Source organism: Eucyclogobius newberryi, unplaced genomic scaffold, assembly GCF_026437365.1.
Source record: "Eucyclogobius newberryi isolate DKJ021-1_F unplaced genomic scaffold, fEucNew1.0.hap1 SCAF_9, whole genome shotgun sequence".
In the NCBI taxonomy this organism is placed as follows: domain Eukaryota; kingdom Metazoa; phylum Chordata; class Actinopteri; order Gobiiformes; family Gobiidae; genus Eucyclogobius; species Eucyclogobius newberryi.
This window is the reverse complement of record NW_027316532.1, coordinates 29,290,818-29,308,000: the sequence shown is the minus strand read 5'-3', so window position 1 is coordinate 29,308,000 and position 17,183 is coordinate 29,290,818. Positions and strand designations below refer to the sequence as shown.

The 17,183-nt window shown below is 39.8% G+C and overlaps 2 protein-coding genes across 3 annotated transcripts in view; both read left to right on the top strand.

The window, feature by feature from the left end:
- zranb2 (zinc finger, RAN-binding domain containing 2) overlaps positions 1 to 3,278 on the top strand; it is a 65,543-nt gene extending 62,265 nt beyond the window's left edge. The window contains exons 6-11 of one of the 2 annotated variants that reach the window (XM_072438419.1): positions 201 to 277; positions 364 to 513; positions 1,129 to 1,316; positions 1,918 to 1,977; positions 2,284 to 2,430; positions 2,625 to 3,278. In XM_072438419.1, coding sequence (XP_072294520.1) covers positions 201 to 277; positions 364 to 513; positions 1,129 to 1,316; positions 1,918 to 1,977; positions 2,284 to 2,430; positions 2,625 to 2,682 — 680 coding nt within the window. In that variant the 3' untranslated portion in view covers positions 2,683 to 3,278. Of the gene's footprint in view, positions 1 to 200; positions 278 to 363; positions 514 to 1,128; positions 1,317 to 1,917; positions 1,978 to 2,283 lie in introns of both variants that reach the window. The other variant, XM_072438418.1, reaches the window with a different exon arrangement.
- A 971-nt stretch (positions 3,279 to 4,249) lies between these two features.
- On the top strand, positions 4,250 to 7,576 carry ptger3 (prostaglandin E receptor 3 (subtype EP3)). Its single transcript, XM_072438740.1, has 2 exons — positions 4,250 to 5,101; positions 7,247 to 7,576. The coding sequence occupies exons 1-2, from the start codon at positions 4,250 to 4,252 to the stop codon at positions 7,571 to 7,573; spliced, it is 1,179 nt and encodes a 392-aa protein (XP_072294841.1). The 3' UTR covers positions 7,574 to 7,576.
- Positions 7,577 to 17,183: the final 9,607 nt, after the last annotated feature.

The window sequence follows — 17,183 nt, the reverse complement described above, 5'->3', positions numbered from 1 at the left end:
GTAGCAGAGTATTACCCACCCGTTATGTTACTGTACCCGTTATGTTACTGTACCCGTTATGTTACTGTACCCGTTATGTTACTGTACCCGTTATGTTACTGTACCCGTTATGTTACTGTACCCGTTGTGTTACTGTACCGTTATGTTACTGTACTCGTTATGTTACTGTACCGTAAGATCCTGTCTGATTTCCTGGTCAGGTTACGGCGGGGGCTTCAATGAGAGAGAGAACGTGGAGTACATTGAACGAGAGGAGTCTGATGGAGAATATGATGAGGTCAGTGTTGTTGACATCTCCAAAAATCTGATTGTATTTGTAAGAGATTGTATTCCCTGTTTTGCTTAAATGTCGTCTCGTTGCAGTTTGGTAGAAAAAAGAAAAAGTTCAGAGGAAAAGCTAGTAGCCCTTCTTCATCGAAAGAAAGCGTAAAGAAAGAATCAAAACCAGCTGAAGAGAACGAGGAGGAGGAAGAAGAGGAGGAAGATGGTGACCTCTCGAAATATAAGTTGGATGTAAGTTAATTTAACTCGAGCTCCGTTATAACATAAGATAATCTTGTTACATTTTTAAGCAGCGCTCTGGACTGCGAGTGATTTTTGCTGCCGCGTGTGTTACTAAAAATATCAGTCGCTCTGTGAGAGTGAAGACAAAAGGTGTCGTGGACGGGGCCTTGTGTGAAAAAGTTTTCTGCCCCAACGCTACGTTTCTGCTGCGCCAAATCCCCGTCAGTGGTAAAAACATGTGCTTCCAATGTGGGGCAGTTTTATGATTGGATTGTCATTGCCGTTAGTTCATTGTGATTGTGATTGGCTCGTCTTCTGCTACATTATTTGTGCAACTAAACTAAAATGCGTCGGACCACTAGTGAAAAAGGTTAGTCCAGAGCCCTGTTAAGTGTTTAATAACTACTTTAATTCTATTATTAGACCATAGGAATCTCGATGTTAAATGTAATTGTTTAAAGCCTTTTAATTTTCTTACATTCACACTTGATTCACGCTTTTTCAAAATCAAACTTGTGTCGTGTGAACGTGACACAAACGTTCAAATAAATAAACCTTAAATGTAAAGTTTTTAAAATTTAACTTTTTGGAGTTGGACTTAGCGTGTATGTATAAAATCTCCAGGACGATGAGGAGGAGGAGGAGGATGAAGACGGCGATCTCTCAAAGTACAACCTAGACAGTGACGAGGATGAGGAGAAAAAGGAGAAGGAGGAGAAGAAAGAGGAGGAGAAGAAGGGCAGTCGCTCGGGCTCGTCCCGCTCTCGCTCTTCTTCTCGCTCCTCCAGCTCCGCCTCACGGTCCAGGTCCAGGTAAACGGGTACAGGTCAAAGGGTAACAACGGGCAAAATGTCAGTATCAGCTCTATATTCCATTTATGCATTGAATGATATCAAGTATTTGTCTTCTGATTGTTTTTTTTTGTTTTCCTCCACCCTTAAACCCTCATTTGTTGTTGTAGCATTAAATATATTGCATTTTCTTTTAATGTATTGTTTTGTGTAGAAAATATACTGTAATGACATGAGCGCAGTCAGTAGAGGACAGCATACAGAACTTATGAAATATCATGATCAGCTGTCATCAGGACAAATGACTTTTCTGCAGCTTTCCTACAGTTATGTCATCAGAGTTCAAACCAATATATTTAAATGCGTGTGTAAATTATGATATTATGAAGATGCTTCCACTTCTGACTGCCACATGCTCTGATATTTGAAGTGTTAAATGTTGTATATTATTTTGTCTATATACTATACTTGACATATAGATCTGTGTCATGTTGCGCTGCAGAAATGTAGTAATTTCATGTTCAGTGTATTTTGAGGTTTAATGCTCTCTTACCTGTAATCACAGATGAAGCCACTTATCGCGCTTTATTTAGATGATTGGAAAGGTTGTTTTGTGTTCCAGGTCCCGCTCTAGAAGCTCGTCCAGCTCCAGGTCTGGATCTCACTCCAGGTCCCGTTCCAGGTGAATGAGGTGACATGCACTCTCCCTCAGAGAGTGGATGTGAGGGGCAAACAGTCCTTTGGCCTAGTTTAAATTACCTTCACTGTAGTCTGACACGAAACTGGCCAAACTATTATGACTTGTTTTAGTCAAATTATTTAAATTTGGAAAGTTGTCTAAATTAGAACAGAAATGAAGAAGACTGTAAACCTGGGGCTTGATCAAGCAGCTCTCATCAGTAATATTAGCCCAAAAAAAGTTGCCTTGTTTGTGAGCGGTTTGATGATGACTTTACTGACCTTTGCACTTGGTTTATCCTTTCACAAGATCCAGCTCCAGGTCTGGAAAGGGCTCGTCTCAGAAGGCCTCCCGCTCGCCCTCCTCTTCCCCTGAGAGGACGCTCAAACGCAGCCGCTCCCGCTCCTCTTCAGAAGGGAGGAAACGCAGGCGTTCTAGATCCCATTCGTCCGAAAGGTTTGGGTTTATGTGGAATACCACAGTGGCACAGATCATACTTAGACGTCTGTTGCCTTCTTTTGGAATTATCCCATTTTATTATATCTGGGGATTTCTATGCTATACTGGTGACATTGTTTAGACTTAATAATGGATGACAAATCCTTAAGCTTGCTGACCTTGTTCTCCTTCCCTTGTGTTTGTGTTTGCAGGAGGCGTGAGCAGTCCCCTGGCTCATCAAATTCTGGCTCTAGTTCAAAAAAGAAATAATTTTAAACGGCCTTCAAAAAAGAAATCCCAATACCATTGCATGTCGTGTTTCAAGATCTCAAATACCATTCAGTATACTGTCGATCGGCTTTCTCAAAGTTACTATTATTTTTGTCCTTGAACAAATGCAGTCCAACCCAATCTATTGACAAATCTGTAAATGTCGATGTCCAGAACAATTGTTCAGATGATTAATTCTGTCAAAAGTTTTCACAAAATCTATTATTTTGTGTATCAGTGTCATTGTAAACGTCACTTTTTAAACGTTTCAAAGGAACGCTTGAGACCACCCCATACAATTTATTTTATACCAAAAAAAAGGATGTAGCAGTGTAATTATGGCCTTTTAGTTTTTTTAAGGTAAGTATTCATATTTTTGGAATCGATTTAATACGTTTTGTTTATCATAGTTTGGTTTTAGATTTGTTACATTTCTTTAACACCATTCTTGTCAAAGCAAACATGCTAATTATTGCGTTCACAATTTTAAAAAGAAATGAGCAAGGTTAGAAACGACTAATAATAACCCATCTGCAGTACAATGTTTTATTGGTAAAGCATAATGTACACGTGTAAATAAACCAATTTAAAAATGACTGTGAAGCGTTTCTTACATGTTTAAAATGCACACATGTTCTGAGACGCTTTATAAGTCTCAAGTGAGCTACAGTCATGGATCTACTATATCACCTGTGTAAACGCCTGTAGTAGCCTTGGCGGCCAACAGGTGGCGCTTAACTCAGACTCGACCTCCGGCTCAGCATCCAGCTCTACAATGTTTTCTTCCTCTATTCAGTCCTGACACTGAGGTGAAACCAGTCAGAGTTGGAATCTAATTGTCCCTCTCCTCTGCGGACTTGATTGACAGCTGAGAAATGATGAGAGGAAATTGGTTTGCATTGAAATGATTGAAGTATATGGACATACGTATATGTTGGTCATTAATGTCTCTTAATTCTAATAGGATGAGCATCATATGTAGAGTTGAGACTTTTACAACTCCATAAGATGCATTCAATACAAAACGTCCTGCCTGCATTTAAGCACCTGTCCCACGTCCCCACTTATTTAAAGAATATTCCACGTTTTCATTGATCCCACGTGTAGGCTGCTGTGAAAACTGTCCCATACCAAATAAACAACATCATTTTAATTGAAAGCATCATCTTTACCCTGTCCTGGCATTCAGGTTTGTAATATATTGCGTCTAATTGCTATTCCATCCTCTCAGTGCGTAAGGATTGCTATAAAACAAGAATGATTTTGAGTTATAGAGCTTAAATGTCCAGAGTCCGTCCCATGTCCCACCACATTCAACATCGTGTGGGACATATTTGGACCCAATCAATCTACACTTAAAAACGGAAGTAGATGAGCGCAGTGCGTGACTGTGCGAGGGGCCACCTGGGGGCCACACACAAACAGTCCCGCCTCCCTCTCTCTCCCGCGCGTAAAGACGCAGACGCGCTTTTACGCAGCGCACTTTCCCCATCACCAGCAGCGGTCCACGTCCCACACACATGGGTCCTCATCCGCGCGCGCGTTTGTCTCTGCCAGCGGGATGACGATGACAGGGGACGCGTGCGACTCCCTGGAGGACCCGCGAGCGACTTTTGGAGACATGCTGAGCCCCAACGCGTCCAGGAGCGCGCACGGGGACAACGCCACCAAGAACTCCGGCTGCAGATCCGTTTCCGTCGGTTACCCCATCACTATGATGGTGACCGGGATGGTGGGGAACTCCTTGGCGCTCATCCTTGTCTATATTTCGTACAGGAAAAAGGAAAACAAAAGAAAACGCTCGTTCCTGCTCTGCATCGGGTCCCTGGCGCTCACGGACCTCTTCGGACAGCTCCTGACCAGTCCAATAGTCATATCAGTTTACAGAGCCGGCTTGAAATGGGACCGTGTCGACTCCTCTGGCTTCTTGTGTCCTTTCTTCGGCGTTTGCCTGACAACTTTTGGACTCTGCGCGCTCTTCATGTCCAGCGTCATGGCAATAGAAAGGGCCACGGCCATAACGAACCCGCACTGGTACTCCAACCACATGAAGACCAGCGTCACCAAGCAGACCCTGGCCGTCATATGGTGCCTGGTGCTGCTCTTTGCGCTCCTGCCCATCGCCGGGGTCGGGAAGTACACGCGCCAGTGGCCCGGGACGTGGTGCTTCATCAGCGCGGGGGACCGGGAGGTGCCCGGCAACATGTTCTTCGCCGTTACCTTCGCCGCGCTCGGGATCTTCTCGCTGCTCGTGACGTTCTCGTGCAACGTGGTGACCATACGGGGCTTGATCCTGCGGTGCAAGACCAAGTCCGGGACGTCCTACTCCTCCAAACAGTGGGAGAGGCTCACCACGGAGACGGTTATCCAGTTGTTAGGGATCATGTGCGTCCTGCTGACATGCTGGTCCCCTTTGCTGGTAAGATCCTAATAGTTTGTAACCATGTGTGTGTTTTTATTTTTTATTTTTTTGCCTTTAACTGTTTTATACTATAATATGACCTCGGTCTTTGAAGCGCATCTGTCATTTCCAATTAAGGGCCAATCCACTTAGTTGGGCCCTGTTGGAAGGGTCTGCTGGTGATGCGGAGGTCATGCACTGTGTCTGTTACATATTTATAAGTCCCTCTGTGGATATTAATAGAAACACTGGTCTGTAAGGAGCATAAATGGAGCATGTGTGGGGAAAAAAAGTATCTGTTACTGGTGGAAATGCGTGAACTTGTCCATCAATATTCAGGGGATTTCGCCTGCTGCATAATATAGATAATAAATGTGCATGCTGTTTGTGAACTCGCCAAACTGTCTGTCCAAGTGGGCAGTGATTTGCATATTATTGATTTGGTATTTAAATGTTGTCTGTCACTTGTTGCTGTGTAAACTCTTTAACAAGTTTGTGACTGGCAGTGAGTGCACTGTGGCTGCTTAGGTGAGAAAAGGAGAATTAAACTGCCTTAAATATATGGAATGAGGATTTTTAGCAGGCTGTAATGTCATATATTATTATTATTCTACGTCCGGCCTTTCTACAATATTAGTTAGTTAATGTTGTAAAAAGTATCTTGTTTTTTTGTTTGATTAAAAAAAAAAAAAAAATATATATATATATATATATATATATATATATATATATATATATATATATATATATATTAATGGCATTGGTTGTTGCCAGTGCTTTAGCTTCACATGATTTTATTCCATATTGTATGTCCGAGTGTGTGTTTGTACGTTTGTTAGCTTGTTTTATTGTTTGTTTTATTGACATTTTAGCTCGATATTCTGTGTTACTGTTTGTTTTATGTATTTTAAATTTGACAGGCCTACTCATGAAAAAGACAGCTTGTCTCATTGAGTTTTTCCCCTGCTATAAATACATAAAATAAAAAATACTGATCAAATCACACAAGATATATCGCTGATGTATCTTGTGTGATTATTGAGAACGAAATATCTCAAAAATGAAAATCTCAATATTTATTTGGAGTATTCTGATCGAGACTATATTATGTCAATCCAACAGAAATGTTTTTAAGCACGTTAGTTTAGGTTGAATTATTAGACAAATATGTAATGCCCTCAATGTATCTCAAAAGTTTAGAAATATCACATATCATTATTTGAATATTTACAACATAATCTCTTTTTAAATAAGCAACATACTTGGTACTCCAATTTTGTCTTTCTTCAAAACAACATTCTTCATATGATCTATAATTCCATATATTGTCCACCCTTAATACAGTATATTTCAATTAATAGTCGTATGAAACATTGCGTTACAATTCCAGCAATGTTGTCTCCTCTCTAAAAACATCATTATCTGCAAAGCACTTCAGGGTGTCATAAACAGGTCCTTCTCTGCTGGGTTTATAGTTTGTTGTTTGTACAGTTTCCCCGGTGGAGAGCTGGTGTATGAACGCAAGACCTCCACATATATATCACAATCAAATCAACATCGCAATAAAGCCTGCAGCTCATTTGACGATAGAACGTTCTCTGCAAATATGTTTCTTTTAATAGAAACATAGTGTACCTTAGACCTCTAAAAAACATGTTCTGAAATGCATAGGATTCTTGTATACCGTATTTTCCTGACTATAAGGCGCACCAGAGTATAAGTTGCACCAGCCAAAAAATGCATAATAGAGAAGAAAAAAATCATATATAAGTTGCACTGGAGTATGAAATGTGGTTGCAAGTGGGAAAATGACAAATAATGTCACATATAAGTAGCTCTGGAGTGTAAGTATAAGTATATAAGTATAAATATAAGTATAAAACTATGAAAAAAGGTGCGACTTATAGGAAAATACGGTAAGTATATCAGTCTTCTCTCAAATGTAAATGCTCCTGGAGTTGTTTACAATGTGCACTCAGAACAGAATCCTGCTCTAAAACGTTGCAAAAATCACAAATAGATGCAGCCTGATGCTATGCCGATAATAACAACAGAATACAGAAAGTGTTATATGTTTTGCTATGATAAAACATTGTGTTCAGATAGATACACAATCCTTCTTATATATCCTTCTTTTTTAACATTCCACTGTGTATTTTGCAGGTGTTAATGCTACGGATGATCTCCACTCAAACCTCTTCCCACGAGTGCAGCCCGACCAGCGAAAACACCAACGTAAACCCGGGCCGGGACTACCAGCTGGACTGCAACTTCTTCCTCACCGCCATCCGCCTGGCCTCCCTCAACCAGATCCTGGACCCGTGGGTGTATCTGCTCCTCCGGGAGATCCTCCTGAGGAAGTTCTGCATCATGGCCAACGCCGTGTCCAACTGCTCCGTAGAGGAACGCAAGAACACGCAGACGGCTCTCGACGCTTTGAACAAACAGAACCAGGACAACGAGAGCCTCCATAAACCGCAGACGAGCTAAGACGGATGTTCGATGCAGAGCCCGGAGATGTTGGAAACAGGGGAAACCATTGTCGTACGGAGTATTTATTTGAGGCAGCTTTGAGAGATTATTTAAGAGAGAGCTCCAAAGCAGTTTGTGAATGCATTTTCTTGGATTCTTCTCAAGTCGTTAAAGCCATTTCCCCGCAGCCATATACACACACACACACACACACACACACGGATCTACCATCTTATTGTTATAGGTAATATTCTGTGCACTGTTCACACGCGCAGCCTTATACGCAGCAATGTAGTCTGACTTCTGTCTCTGTCTCAAACCAGCGTAAACCTCTTCACACATCGAGCCTCTTATAACTCATATGTTGAAGTGCACTTCCTGGACAAGGCTTCGCTCTCTGCACACTTTGTAAGCTTTTGTCAAGCGCAGCGGTTTTGTAGAGACTCTTGCGCGCTTGCTCGTTTTCACAGCTTCTGGAACAAGACATTTTAATCGAATCGCTCTTCTTGTTGCCCGCGAACGTTGTATAATGAAAAGACGGCGAACGGTTTTCAGCAGAGGTCGCGTTCTGTCCGACCAGAGCGCTTTCAATCAAGGCCCGTGTTTGTGAATATGTACATTTGTATATACTTGACGAAATATGTATTGAAAAAAAAGAAAAAGGTGCAATTTACGTAGGGAATGTGCAAATACAATGCAAATCGCTAACTATTTATTTGAATGAACGTGCATTTTCCATCTTGCTGTGTTTTTTGTTACAATGTTTGGACAGTTTATTATTCTCTCGCAAGATGAAAAAGCGTTATTTTCTCTTGCAAAACAATTTTGAAATCGTCAGGTTTATTACGTCTTAGTTCCTGCGTACATCATTTATCACATGACGGAAATGATGGAATGTTGAGGAGCAAAAAGAGCGATTATTTTATAGAGTTCTTATTTTATAGAGCGCTGCTGTTTGAATACAATAATGGGACTTCGACGTGCTCGGAAAATCATAGGAGAATAACAGTGAATACACGGAACAGGGTGATGGCAGTGATGTAAACCATGTAAACGTTGGCTGACCTCTCCTTGACAGTAGCGTTGGATGTCTGTTCTTTCTAAAGCCGCTGGAATGGAAAGAACACGAGGCGCATTCAGTGACTGTGCAGAAAAACAAAACATAATCACGGATACAAGACATTAGTTATACGTTTGATTCAATCCACATTTTCACTCTTGCTGCAAACATCCCCATTCTGATTTTGGAACGGCATTATGATCTGTTTGTATTGTAATGCTGTAAAAATGTGTACTCCATCCGTTCAAAGTTACCTAAGTATGCCAGACTCCGTCACAAAGTTAAAGGGCACTATGTTAGTCCATTGAGATGTGGTTGTTTTGCCTGGAATGTTCCACGAATGGAATAAAACGTAGCCGCTTCCATGTAGACAAGCACACGATTCAGATTAAGTATTTATTTTGGCAATGAAAACATTTGTAATGGAATAAATGGAACAGATAAGTTCATATCTTATTGTGGAGCACGCAGGTCAAACAATGTAATTTTCTTGACAAGCAGGTGTTGGACCCTTCACCTCTAAGTGGATCCTTACTATAAATAACTGAAATTACTATCAGGTCTTCAGAATGTGATACTGACTGATTCAAGCCTTTTCACAAAACCACAAGAGCCTTGACACTCCTCTGATGCAACAGAAAACTTTCTTTATAAACCTATTTTTGTGCCATATGTTTGTCACGCTCATCTGCTTTTGCTTGAGTTACCATGGTGACGGTTGCATATGTTGCCCTCTGCAGTCTCCCATGGTGCATTTTGCCCAGAACCTTGTTGAGACTTGCCTTCACTACATGAGTGATAATGATGTAGTAAAAGAAATCATTATAGGTAAAAGCTTAGGTTCCGTGTTGGTGATAAATTAAACTATTCCCAGCACATTTTCCCACTGGCCTGACACTGCAGTGGTAAGAGTTGCACTGAGTTCTAATGTATGTTGTCTACATGTCCATTTAGATAGTGTCACTCATTTTAAAGTACAAGTAAAAGTAAAACACAGTAGCACAAACAATAAACTATTTCTCGATTGTATTTGGTTGTAAAATCCTTTAATTTGTGGATAAAGTTTTCACTAAAGGTTGGGTGCACCGCAGCTTTTCTGGTGGATGATCCTCCATCTTATCCATCTATATATCTTGAATGTTCCACAATATGTCATTAACCTATCAGGACCTTAACTGAAGAGGAAACCCACCCAGACACATGGAGAAACCCGCCACAGAAAGGCCCGGGAGTCGAACCTGTGACCTTCAGTTCTATCCACGGCCACTGTGCCCTTTAACAAGTTTATTTCTGTGGAACATTCCAGACGAAGCAATAATAGATCCATACAAATCCATAGAAACAAGCAGGTGGTGGCCTCTCCATCAGAAAAGTTACATAGTGCTCCTTTAAGAACGCGCTGTGTGTCTCTAAACACAACTAAAAGTGTGTGTGTTGCAGTGTAATTGGCGAGTCAGTGTATTTTCTGTGACTCTGCATTAGCGCTGGTCTTTCAGCAGCCGCACACTGCCCGCGTCAGTTAATGTACTCACTTAAAGATCAACATCTGGCATTTAATCCATGTAATTAAAACTGCAATTAGATTCATTTGCAAGAGGCCTCAGGATATGGCAAGTTTACGCCAGGCTCCATCAGTTTTCCATGTGAGTGTCCTGCTCAGTAATTAGGTCCAATACAGAATATGTTTGTGTGATGAAATACTGTCTTAAAGCTAATTCGGAACATGGATTTCCACTGTGCTCTCACCACTTCACTGTGGAAAACGCTCTAGGCTGCTATGTGACATTTGCAGGTGTTTTCCCACACTATAGGCTGTAAATGCCACTTCATCAATATACTTTTATCCATCAAATGATATTGTTGATCTGTTGTAAAGTTGTGATAATGTACCCACAAATGCCATAGGGAACCTTTCCGTATTACTGTGATAACAATGTATTAACTAACATAGATTTCATGCCCGATGCACTTACTTACTGCTGCAATCTCCATGAAACCAGGATTAAATATATTTATGTAACACATAACATAGGATGCATTTATCCGGCTTGGACCAGGCACAAAAGGTAAAGGCTTGTGACTCGTTGTAGGTTTTTTTGAGTCAGTTTTTACTCTGTTTATCACTGTGCAAAAGTTCAGGTGTTAAAATATTGGGTTAGTATAAGTATAAGACTGCAGTTCTAAGAAGAATCAGTCGACATCATATACCGTAGTGCCAGTGATGACCTCAGTGTTCTTTTCTTTACTTTCTTCTATTTTTATATTACTAAATTGTATTATTTTGCTTAAACGTTTAAGAGAAATGATAAACATATGGTTTCCAACTGGTGACTGTCATTACAAAAGCAGCACATTTTTTATGTAAACCCTCATATTGTGCAGCCTAGAGTATAATATGAATTGGGTTTTATGCCAGATGCCCTCCCTGGATTTGTAGAGGTTTAGCTTCATGGCCTTTTCAGTTTTGAATCTATTCTACTTTAAATAGTTTGTGTCGTTTGAATATTCTGAATGTGAAACTCTATACTTGGAAACCTGAGACACGATTCTCAGATGAGGGCTAGTATTTCACCACGTTTGTTCTTTTTGACCCCGCGCCGAATACTGTGCGTTCCATGAATGTTTGCCACCGTCACTGTAGATATGTTTGTCATGAATGACCTTATGTAATTTGTTCTTAAGATTGGACGCTATCTACAAAGTTAATCAGATGTTTGTTCGCCGCTTGAATTGTTCAAAAGAAATGCACTTTTGATTCATTTTTGGCTTGGCTTTTGTGCCAAGAAAGAAAAACAGGATCGTTGTCTGACTTAAGGATGTTCTGTTCTGTTGTTGTTTGTTGTTTTGTTTTTATCTTGACTTTGGGGGATTGCAATGTTTAAAAGTATAAAATGAAACTCAACATTTTGCTAACTGTGCAACAATTGCACCGAATGTATTTATTGTATAGTACCATGTAAAATACAAGATTGAAATAAAGGAATGTGACTTTTTATGTATCTTTGTGCCTAAATGTTTTGCTTCAGGGAGTCAAATGAAAGCAGTTGTAACATTTGTGTTGCTGGTTTCTGTTGCTTGTGGTTTAATAAAAGATGTGACTGTCGCTCACAGTCTGCAGAGACAGGCTGTGATTTCAGTGTCCTGAATGAACTAAACATAAGTGAGTCCGACACTCCGTGGGCTGCACAGCTGTTTCCAAACACTTCAACTGGAAACATTGGCTTGAGATAATGTGCGGTTGTTACGTTTAGAAGGCCAAGCTAAAGGTCAGAGTCTGCTGTGTGTGATGTCAAACTGGCAGGAACGCAACAGCAATCATTTAGAAAAAATATGTTTTGAATTTATTTGAATGTTTTTTGAAGTATGCTTTTTCTTGAGGAAAATCCATCACAGGGAAACGATTACCGCCAGTGTCTGTGAAACACAAGACGTAACCACTGTAATCGAAAGAGCTTTAATCAGAATGTGGAGCCCAAAAGACTGTTGCTTTGGATTTGTAAACTTTTCAACATGTACTTTTGGAATAATGAATAAATTAGTTTTTAAGTGAACATTTTGAAGTCAAATTTAAATTTACCATCTCAAGTATCCAAAACTAATCCAACAAACCCATGTATAGTTGAATCTCAATATGTCAAAGATTGCAGTTTGTACTAAAAATGTATTTAAAGCGTTTTAAGCATTTGCAATAAACCGTTTCAATGCATTTTTTTCGCGCTCCACATTCGAATCACCGCTCTCCCGGCTGCAGGTGGCATGATTTAAACTCCTGCCCACTCACTATCCGTGTAAAGATGAGAGGCAGCACTTGCAGCTATCCATAAAAGCCAAAGAGCCGCACGGATAACATCTGAGAGTGATTTTAAAGCTTTAATTCAATTAGTCATGAGGAGTGTGGGAAGCGCCTTGGTGATTTTTATAGAAGTCCTTTTATTGCTGAGTAAGGCCACTGTCTGCATCTGATAAACTCCACTGGGCCCATTAAACCGTTATCATGCCATTATTCATACCTGCGGGCTGCGGTGGCCTAAACCAGGGCAGATTCTTCACAGGCAGACGAAAGGGAAGAGGAACTGGAGTGTTGGAAACTCTCAATAATAACCGCTTCAATTGCACAAACTATAAAAAGTTAAGTGCTTGTTGGTAACATTATAAACCGACAAGCAAGTTAAGTGCTTGAGCTTAACTTTAACGTTTATTGGGGAGATTGTAAAAACTAAAGGGATTCGGAGAGCACGGTCATTACAATAACTGGAATTTGCCAATATTATAGCAAAAACAATTACTTTTTAAATAACGGGGTGGTAACGGCTCAGAATAAGTCCTTTTTAGATAATTTGCACGGCTTCATTTTGCACACCGTGTTTAGAGTGGTTGTCCACGCGCTCAAAACTGTTGATTTAGCACCAAAAGTCTGATTTCACTTTTGAAATAAAGACAACGGATTTGCCAAAAACGACCCACAGCGGCATTGAAAAGCACTGAGAAAAAAAAATAAGGATGCTGAAAGTAATAAGTGGACATAATTTGAACCAAGATGAGCGACTGCGTGCACTTTACAGAGTTCACCCTTGTTCCTTACACAAGTTTGCTAACAGGGATTAATGTCTGTTTACTCTAGACGGTATAATTGCTCCTCCCAGGCCTCTCAAAGGGAGTAGAGGCATGACTTTAACCGAATTAATCAGGAGTGATGGATGCTACTTATTACTTCTCCTGCGCTTTTAAAGTAGGCACAGCTTCAAAGACACTGCTTCTGTTTTGGTCATGAATAAGGCTTTGATCATGTGGAGAGGTTTTGTGGCCGGCAGAGGTGGGTGTGCCTCCCGGACTATAGGTGCCACTGTATGTCCTTCACTAAATGCATTATGGGTTTGTGAGCATCATGAGGCACTCAAGACTCCCTCAGAATGACAATGTCCACAAACGCAGGCCTGAATGTGTTTGCATTATAAATAGATAGGCTTTGACCCAGTGGGACTAAACAGTAGTTCCATTCTGCAATAAAAACTAATGAAAGGGCTTCAGAGCTCATTTCTGTAACGAGTTCACAGCGGCGTCTTCATGAATATTGCACAATTTAAATGCATTTCCCGTTATGTAGTAGCAAACAAGTCTTTGCCACCTTTTCACCTAAAATGATTTTAATACTATTGTTTACCATAGTGAGCTGAATTTTGATATTGAACATTCGTAAATGTCACAAAGTTAAGTCCCTGAACACAAACGTTGTCTTCACTGATCATAATGCTATCCGTGGTGCATTGTGGGAAACTTTGAGTGTGTTTTTAGTCTGCAAACATATGGACTTCACAAAAAGGGCTGCTAAACGTTGTACCATTTAGTGACTGTGAAAAAGGGAAATTGTCAAAGTGTCAACCCTTGTACTGAGTCGTTTAAATATCATTAGTTTGTTGTTACGAAAGAGACAACACTTTTCTCTCTTCCTTGATATAAATGTGCAGTTGTCAGTACTTTCTCTGCACTGCTGCTCTGTCCCGTTCAAACACAAACTAATGAAACGATCCGTCTATCTGCTCCTCGACGTGATGCCACTCCAGCGGAAACACTCTTCTGGGATCAATACGGTCCCAGGGAGGTGACTGCATGCGCCAGTATCCAAACTACACTGCAGTCATGCCTCTCCCACAGTCATATAAAGTCATATACACACTTCAGATGCACTGTTGTATATGTATAAGTCCCCATCTGTTTTTGTCAGTCAGGTCTAAAGACTGTTATGACTTTGTACATCTAAGCAAATTACCTGTCACCCCCTTTTATTGTATCATTTGTCTTGTTTGTCTGTCTTTCATTAATAATAATACATTTAATACACAGGAAAAAATAAACGAATACAAAGAATTGATTGAGTTACATCCACAGACGACATTGTTGCATCAGAATCCATCACAGAGGAGATGATTTGATAAAGAAGTGATATCTGACAGCTCAGGGCCGGGCTCTGATCGATCACGTAATATGAGATCTGACATAACTCTCTCTCTGACAGCTCAATGTGTCGACGAATATTTACACTTGACACGCTTTATTGAGGCTGTAATAGATGCAGCACATCAATAATTACATTGGCAATAAAACAGAATGACTTACAAATGGCAAAAATGATACAAAGTAAATAGACTCATGAGGAGATGTAGTCGCTCTATTATATCAATCATTTATAATATATTTTCATTATTGTTTAAAAGATAAACTTGTTGCTTCTGATTTTTAGACTCTAGTATCTTCTTTTGGCACGACAGGTGGAAATGTGACAGTGAGTGTGTAGCTTGGGAGTTGTAGGTATTGTACGGTACTATTAGTGTATTATTTTTGTTTATTTTATTTCTTTTCAGGATTTTTTTGGCCCGTAGGCTTCATTGGACAGGACAGAGCAGCGTGGAATGGAGTTGCGATGGTTTCAAACTCACGACACGGCCTTCCCACATGTGTGTTATTGTGTATTATTGTAATGATCTGTAAGTGTGAGTTGTGTGGGGCGGTTGGAACGCTAAAAAGCAAAATCTTCCACAATCTCGCTTTCAAACCAGGCAGATTCTCTGTTATGGCTGCGGCACGTCTGTGTTGTAAACTATGTCGTATACAGGTTTGAAATGAAAGTCATTTAGGAAGTATTTGTATCAGCTAACAGTATGCAACAGTATTCAATAGTCCTACAACAACCCTTTTTGTAAGCTTCTGCTGTTCGGCTTCGTTGACATTTTCTGCATTTATTCCATTTTGTCCACCATTTAATACAAAATAACTATCAAGCTCATGGGAAGGTAAAATATAAAAAGAAAGATTTAACCCATATTAACCACAGGGACTAAAAGTGACTTTGAGTATGGGTCCCGGCTCAGTTACCATGGCTACAAAATTTCGCAGATGAAGCTGCTCCTGTCAGGCTAAAGCGGTTCATTCAGCTAAATGAAACCTTAATGGTTCGAGTGGGGTTGTAATGTGCCATTTAAAATCAAATAAACAATTCACTGCTGTTTGGAGCTTGTTTGTTTCAGCTGAAAACGATGAAAAATCTCCTCAATATCGTCATGAGATATAATGACCTAATCATGTTTTCCCGTTCTGATGTGTTTCCTCGTTTTTAAATCTCCTCTACACCCACTTGGTTTCATTTAATGCAACCCACTAATAAACTATTTGCAAGTATTTTATGGTTTCCACTGCCCTGACTATTACTAATGCTGCTTAAAACAACTAAATCATAATCTAAATGACAAAATAAATGAGACAAGAACCACTATAGGCTCATTTAAATGTAACACTTCAACATTTACAATACAAAATCCACTGGAAGTTCTGTTTGACATGCAAACTTTTGGTTCTGTGCTGTCGGCCAGGAAAATGTTTTCTTCAATACAGCCAAAAGCTGAATCAGAAAGTTGGCTGGTTCCATCACAGCGACTCTGACGGTAACTCAAACAGAGTCCTAATTATCACAGAATGCCAAAGAAAACAAATTTGTGTGAGAACATCAGACTTGGTTCTTGTAAACATGTTTATTTACTATTCAAAGCACTGGAGCAGCTTCTATGAAAACCTTTTTTTCTTCCGAATTGAACCTGCTCCAGTTTTTTTTGAATTAACATAAATTGTAGACATCAAGCATTATTATTTGTTTTCCCATTAAAATCTCTGCCCAGGGTTAAAATGCTAAAAACAAACTATATTATTTGAAATACAGTTAATTTGAGAAATTTTTTCTTCCCTCTATTGTTCAAAAGTCCTCAAAATGTCTATAAGTAGGAAACTAAACTCATCAGATTTACAAAACAACAATCTCATGATCCACAAATATTAAATCCTATAATGACCTTATGGCTGAAACTTTCTGAAGCATTTATAGTGACAGAGAAGGTATTTAACTTAGTGTTAGTGTTTGTTTCATGCAGATAAGTAAGTACCAGTAAGTACAGATACATTAACCACAAACCAGGTCAACAAATCTGTAATTCAACTGTATTTACTTTTGTAACGTCCAAAATCACAACAGCAGCTGCCTCCAAGAGCGACAGTGAAAAAAACGATTCCTATGTTCATAGGAAATTAGCAAATGTCCCAGAATCCCCTGTACTTAGACCCTCCTTCTCGGCAAGGAGAAGCTACAGAACCCTTTGTGAGAAAGAAGAAACCTTGAAACCACAGTGAAGGAGAGATCCTACCACGGACGGACTCTACTGTGCTTTTAGAGACTTCATCTGTGACAACAAGATTAAGTGTCTTAAACAACATGTCCTCCATCTTAAATTTAAACTATACCAAATCTAGATGAATCACTTGAATTGCATATGTTTGTTTTTGCTCCGGTCAATAGTCAATAGCACTGTGTGAAATCCATCTGCATTTTCATGATTTGACAAAACGTTCGTATCAATAATAAAGAAAACAGACATTGTAAACACTTCTTTGTGTCCCTATTCAGCACTACACCGCAAAAGGCTGGCAGTAAAAGACAGCTACATAATAGACTGAATTTGAACGCGTGTGTCTCCTATGGGAAAATGTCAGTAAGTTAGTTAAGTCATTTTTTTTTAAATATCATAT